At 46.6% G+C, this 6552-nt stretch overlaps 1 protein-coding gene, 1 long non-coding RNA gene and 1 other non-coding gene across 3 annotated transcripts; 1 reads left to right on the forward strand and 2 right to left on the reverse strand.

Moving 5' to 3' along the window:
• Positions 1 to 2955: 2955 nt before the first annotated feature.
• Positions 2956 to 4164, reverse strand: LOC100279619 (MIR169jHG). The gene is made up of 3 exons (NR_163743.1): positions 3918 to 4164; positions 3561 to 3734; positions 2956 to 3455 (listed from the first exon to the last, which is right to left on the reverse strand). It is a non-coding gene; the product is annotated as an MIR169jHG (long non-coding RNA).
• MIR169j (microRNA MIR169j) lies at positions 3292 to 3442 on the forward strand. The gene has a single exon (NR_121090.1). It is a non-coding gene; the product is annotated as a microRNA MIR169j (primary transcript).
• A 19-nt stretch (positions 4165 to 4183) lies between the features above and the next one.
• On the reverse strand, positions 4184 to 6076 carry LOC100282714 (uncharacterized). Its single transcript, NM_001155621.2, has 3 exons — positions 5898 to 6076; positions 5400 to 5649; positions 4184 to 4647 (listed from the first exon to the last, which is right to left on the reverse strand). Exons 1-3 carry the CDS (start codon positions 5935 to 5937, stop codon positions 4590 to 4592), a joined length of 348 nt encoding a protein of 115 aa, NP_001149093.1. The 5' UTR covers positions 5938 to 6076; the 3' UTR covers positions 4184 to 4589.
• Between the last annotated feature and the right edge of the window lie 476 nt (positions 6077 to 6552).

A 6552-nucleotide genomic window follows, 5' to 3' on the forward strand; every position in this document is an offset into this window, starting at 1 on the left:
AGTATGGCCCTTGTCTTCACCACAGAATAAGCAATAAATTTTCTTGGGCTGATCCCCAAACCTTCCTCTGAAGCCCCTGGCGCCTCTGCCCCTTGGAGCTGGCGGCCGAAGATAGCTTTGTTGCTGTCCCGAAGCTTGCGAGGAATATTGTGGCCTCTGTTGCTGACTTCCTCTGTCGTCATTTTGGGAGGAGTGGATTGATCTGACGTGCCTAGGGTGGATTCTCCCTCCGAAGCCCCTGGTCATCTCAGAGAACCTGTAGGCTTCCTCCCTTCTTTGACGAAAGTCATTATCAGCGCGGATGTATTCATCCATCTTTTGGAGCAATTTCTCCAGGGTCTGAGGGGGTTTCCTAGCGAAGTATTGGGTCGTAGGTCCTGACCGAAGCCATCATGGCCTCAATGACAATTTCATTGGGCACCATTGGCGCTTGTGCCCTCAGACGCAAGAACCTTCGGACATACGCCTGGAGGTATTCTTCGTGATCTTGCGTGCACTGGAACAAAGCTTGAGCGGTAACCGGCTTTGTCTGAAACCCTTGGAAACTGGTGATCAACATGTCCTTCAGCTTCTGCCATGATGTGATTGTTCCTGGCCGAAGAGAGGAGTACCAGGTTTGCGCAACATTCTTGACCGCCATGACGAAAGATTTCGCCATGACTGCGGTATTGCCTCCATATGAAGATATGGTTGCTTCGTAGCTCATCAGAAACTGCTTCGGATCTGAGTGCCCATCATACATGGGGAGCTGGGGTGGCTTGTAAGATGGGGGCCAAGGTGTAGCCTGCAGTTCTACTGACAGAGGAGAAGCATCATGAAAAGCAAAATTTCCATGATGGAAATCCTCATACCATTCATCCTCGTTGAAGAAGCCTTCTTGATGAAGCTCCCTATGTTGGGGCCTTCGCTCTTGCTCATCTTGAGCGAGATGGCGTACTTCTTCAGTAGCTTCGTCAATTTGCCTCTGAAGGTCGGCTAGTCGAGCTATCTTCTCCTTCTTCCTTTTTACTTGTTGATGAAGCATCTCCATATTCCTGATTTCTTGGTCCAACTCGTCCTCCTGGGGTGTTGGACTAGTGGTCTTCCTCTTCTGGCTTCGGGCCTCTCGAAGAGAAAGAGTTTCCTGGTTCGGGTCCAGCGGCTGTAGAGCGGCAGCCCCTATCGCTGAAGCTTTCTTCGGTGGCATGACGAAGGTCAATGCTTGCCGAAGGTGGTCGAAAAGAGTTCACCGGAGGTGGGCGCCAATGTTGGGGACTTGTTCTCAAATGCTATGAGTTAAGAATAAGGCAACACAAAAAATGTTAAACGTTAAAGTCCTTCGTCCTTTGAAGCATTATTTCCCTTGGGATATAATGATTTTCGGACGAAGGTTATGAAGGACATACCTTCATCAGCATAACATATAACAATGAAGGAATTATATGAAGTATAAGAGATAACATAAACAATTATGTATTATTATCAACTTATTTCTATTTTATTATTATGGAAAAACATAAATGATATCAAATTACAAGTGTACCTTCGGCTTGAAAGAAGATAAAAGTACAAGCGTGACGCAAAAGCAAATGTCAAGTCAGCGTGAACAGTACGGGAGCATTATTCATCTATTTATAGGCACGGGACTCAGCCCATGTAAAATTACACCCATGCCCTTTACATTTGCTAATGACTCTATAGTAACCCATCGAGGTCTGAATAGCCTTTTCCTTTTTAAGTCGGTTTCCTTTTCTGCTATCGTGCCGAAGCTCTCCTGCTCATAGCTTCGGCTCTGCACCAACCTTCGTGTTCTTTGTGCTTCATACTGTGGTTCTGATCCTAGTCCGAAGATATCTGTTCATGTATTTTACTCCAGAAACATTGTTAAATTATGTTTTTGAGGACCTTCGGAAGCCGAAGGTCCCCAACAATCAGCATGAACCACGGCTCCATTACCCACACCAAGTCCTCTCCGTCACCTACTACACCTGCACTAGTCAGTCATAAGAGGATAACTCAATCAAACGGAGTTCGACAATTGCTCATTGTCATATAACAAGAGCACACCTCAATAAGCAGTGTCATGGATTTAGTAATGTCAGAGAGGTCAGCATCCACATCCACATGCTCATGGAAATCTCCGGAACGGCGGTACAAGACACCGTTCTTTTGCGCTCGTTGTAGAAGACAGATATCCCTGGATCCACTAGAATGCGAGAAGGTCTCGCGTGGGGCCTCGGGCCGGTTACCTCGCAAGACCATCTCCTCGTGAGCCAGGCAAAAGCTAATGGCGTAATGGGCCGACTTGAGAAGGCAACGGCCTCGAACCCAGACAATCCTCGACTCGTGCGCTATCCACAGAAACCACCCGACTTTCCCACGCATGGCGTCCTCGAATATCGGGGCATGTTAGGATTAAGTCGGCTAGGTTGTAGGGGGATCAGTTCAGTCGGTTCACTATAATTTAGGAGACACGTGAATCCTCATGTATGTATTGAGTGCCCTACGGTCATATATATAAGGTCCAAGGGTACACCATCATTTTCATCGACCATTTACCTATCTCATTAGCTTTTCTCCATTCAGGAAACTTCGCTTGCACTTATAGATCCACCACAAGAAGTAGGGTATTACGCCTCTCTAAGCGGCCCAAACCTACAGAAAATCATTTTTACCTCTCTCGTGCGTCCAGCACGAACCATTGAGGTAGAGTCAACAATATCGTCATAGCCAAAAACACCGCAAGAGATAACTCTGGTGTGCGGTAAAACACCGCAAGAGGTAACTCTGGTGTGCGGTCGAACTCCAAACGCTGACACTCGCTAGCTAGTACTAGCAGTGTAGTACATGTACCACAAGGAATCACATCCACATCCAGCTTTATGAAGGTCAGAAGACGATCCAGCCTTTGAAAGAGCTAAAGGTCAACATGATATTCGCGGACATGTAGAGGTGCGCGGCTTGCAGCGGAACGGTGCCATATTATTCCCGGTCCCGGGGTTTTTCTAATTTCGGCAGGCGATAAGGTGCACCACACCACTGAATGATTGAAAATAGGGATCCCTTGAAAATATGGGCATGCGTAATCTGGATGGATGTGCACATTTCAAGGAGAAAAAAAAGGAGAGAGAGAGAGAGGAGCTGAGGATATGTTCGATGCTGCAACCTGCGGCCGTTTCTGTCATGGAAGAAAAGCTTTGGATCCACCAGCTCGTTTCTGTACTTGGACAGTATAAATAGCCGAAGGGCACGCAGAGCGTTGCATCCAATCCAAGGCCACAGATTTGTGTGTGTGCAGTGTGCTAGAGAGTGGCGATAAGAGTCTGTCCAGATAGCCAAGGATGACTTGCCTGTGGCTTCTTGGCTTGGCTTGGCTCGGGCAAAACCTTGTGCACGTTTTATTGCTCGCCTCGTGGCCTCGATCACAGGCAGTCTCCTTGGCTAGTCCGGGCGGGCCCCTTATCTGAAACCGATCCCTGGTTCATTCATATATCGGTGAGCGTGCGACCGAGGGAAAGCATATATGCGGTGCAGGTGCAGGTGCAGGCGTGACAGCTACTAGCTCTGGGCAGAGGACTGGCCTGGCATGGCGATGGAAGCTCTGCTTCGGTAGCCAAGGATGAGCTGCCTGTGGCCTCCTGCTGCGGACGTTGCGTGGCCCCGCCTCCACCGCGTGCGGTCCCCGCAGGCAGCCTCCTTGGCTAGTCTGAGCGGCTTCCATCCTCCATGCTAGGCTCATCTCCTCTTCAGTTAATCTGTAAATGCAGCAGCTTTGCTTTAAAGTCGTGGCACGTCATCAGAAGCAGTGCATCACACGTTGTTTAATTTATCCAATCTTCCTAAATGCATGTAATGTAACTCGGTCGGTATATAGTTTCACTTGGCTTGGTGTGCAGCAGAAGCATATCAAGGTCGAGCGGTGGATGGATGAAGCTAACCTAGGATGGACGGATGGACCTGACGAGATGCAGCTAGCAGTGTATCCCGCGCTTTCGATCGGTCGACCATACCATCCGGTGCAATGGGGCTGAGGTTTCTTGTCCAAGGACAACTATTTCCCCTTGTTCTGTTCATTTCTTTCAGCTGCAGCCTGCAGTAGGCAGAGTTGTCAAGATAGATAGCACGTTATGAAATGCAGTGAGTGACACTGTTACCTTCCATTCAGGAGGGAGAAAAAGGTAAGGCTCATAAAATGCAGGGAACTGCTTGCTGCTGCACCTTGTGATTATATAACAACCGAAGAAAAAAAAATCTCTGCACAGCTTTTTACTTCTTATTTTTTAGAGAAAATCTGCTCTATGAATGAATTAGATTCCTCGCTCATGATCCGATGGAAACAACTGGTATTATTGAAAAAAAAAACAAATATGTTATTCAACGATACAGGGATCTACGAAAGGATTCCGGGTCTTTTCCATGGACGACCAATCAGCTCAGAACACACAGAAAGAAACACTGCAAATACCCTTTTATTAACACGATGTACTATTCAGATTATTTACGAACAATAACAAAGAGAAAATTCAAGTAAACACTATCCAGCAACCATAATCACTCAAATGTTGCCGTGCCACGATGCCCAGACACAGCGAGCTTCAGGTGCATGTATGTCAGAAGCAGCAGCAGCAGCACTCGTCCATCATGCAGCAGCAGCAAAGAGCGGCCAGCCTGCGAATGGAAACACAATGACACATACGGGTTACGTCCTTATCAACTAGAAACACTACAGTGCTTCTTTCTCAAGACATGGATTATGTAAATAGTATCCAGGTGAATATTGGCACAAACTTACTCTCAGCGACATTGCGCACACAGAATATTATAGAGAGATTAGATAAATCGAGGTATTGATTATTTTTGCCATGTTTAAAAAATCCTAGCATGTTCAGAAGCGCTTCCCTAACACATTAGTGATGTGTGTGTCATTTTCTCCGTTCAGCTTCACAGGTATATTGAAATTAGTTAGATGACTATATGAAGGAGGTCATTTTTTGGTCAACAGTGGTAATAGATGCATACACTAGACCTAACACACGAGAGTGCAACATTTTATCAGAAAAATAAAATATTGAGACTGCAGATTCACGTACGTTTGCGTCAGGCCTAAGTATATAATCTGCATCCTTACAAATCAGTCTACATTTTCATTATGCCTAGAACATGAACAAAGCTTATACCATTTTCATCAAGAAGATTGCACAACCCGAATTTGCTCATTGTTTTACCAATTGCACATGGCCCAGTTCAGATATTACTTATTTTGACAGCAAATTTACTGATTTCCCCTGATATAAATTGATCAGTGTGTTTAAAAACATAAAAATTATCAGCACAATAATATCGGTATGTAAATAGCTAAAACATATACGATTCCCTTCCTTCTATCCTAAGTGATCAGGAAAGAGCCAGGCCTGCATTACCATCCTTTCAAGAAGCCAAGGCAGCAGTCATCATCTTCGTGGTGGTGGTGGTGGTGACCATGATGATGGTGATGGTGGTCGTTATGGTGGTGGTGACCGTGATGGTAATACCCACCCTGCGGCGGCGGATAGCCGTAGGGTTGCTGGCCGTCGTTAAAGTAGCCCTGGTACCCCGGAGGTGGTTGCTGCGGCGGCGGGTAGTAAGGCCCCTGCGGTGGAGCCTGGGGCGGTGGGTACGGCTGCGAGTACCCTGCAAAACAGCACAAAAAAAACGCGGATCAGATCAGTAATAATGGGGGCTTCCAGAAGCAACCCAGAGAAGATCGGGCGCGGCATTGCCCAGCGAATTAATGCCGAATCCCAGAAGGGTGACGACTCGATCTGTAGCAGACGGATAGTAGACGAAGAGCAGGGGATCTCTGGCCGGCGAATTCAGATCGAGAAAACGGAATTGGTACAGGGATTGGAGAAGAGGTAGGAGAGATAGGAGGGGCTTGCCTGGTGGCGGATAGGACTCCGGGACCTTCTGGTAACTCATGGCTCTGTCGTCGCCCTCGCCGTGCCTCGCTCTGATCGCTTCTCGCTCTAGTGTTCTTCCAATCTTCCACGAACTGGGCGTTATCGTCGCGTGGCTTCTTGTTGTTGACTCGGCGAACGAAAGCGGGCCGCACACAGGCTCGCGTCACTGTCTCACGGTCACGGGTCGGGTACGGCTTAGATTGTGGTTAATTACGGCCCGTTTGGTAGGCATGAGATGCATGCCCACTTTCTCATTGTTATCCAGGTGTAGCTAGATACTGATTTTGATCTAGAATGTACACACAAAACATGACTTTATTTTGCTAGATTCTGAGAATATGAACGAACCACATAAGCCCTTAGACGCGATGGGCTATATCATTCAGATATATCGGTCCCTTTTATTATAATACAGAAATTTTAGAGGAATCATACAAAAAAATTATAGAAATATGTCCATTTTTACAGAAAAAACACACGAAACGGAAAAAAAATACCGCGTTCCAAAGGAAGCTTAAAGCATGGACTGCGAGTTTACCTGGGATAATTATGGCTGTTAATTTAGAACGTTGAAGGTTGAAGCATTTTAGCGATTTAAACTATTTTACTGATTTCTTTAAAATGCCTTAATGAG

The sequence above is a fragment of the Zea mays genome, chromosome 2 (genome assembly GCF_902167145.1).
Source record: "Zea mays cultivar B73 chromosome 2, Zm-B73-REFERENCE-NAM-5.0, whole genome shotgun sequence".
NCBI lineage: Eukaryota > Viridiplantae > Streptophyta > Magnoliopsida > Poales > Poaceae > Zea > Zea mays.

Coding starts and splice junctions, on each gene's coding strand:
- LOC100282714 (NM_001155621.2), bottom strand. CDS start 5,937: ATGAGTTACCAGAAGGTCCCGGAGTCCTATCCGCCACCAG. Junction 5,650..5,897: donor GGAGTCCTATCCGCCACCAG/GCAAGCCCCTCC, acceptor GCTGTTTTGCAG/GGTACTCGCAGCCGTACCCA. Junction 4,648..5,399: donor CTTGGCTTCTTGAAAGGATG/GTAATGCAGGCC, acceptor TTCCATTCGCAG/GCTGGCCGCTCTTTGCTGCT.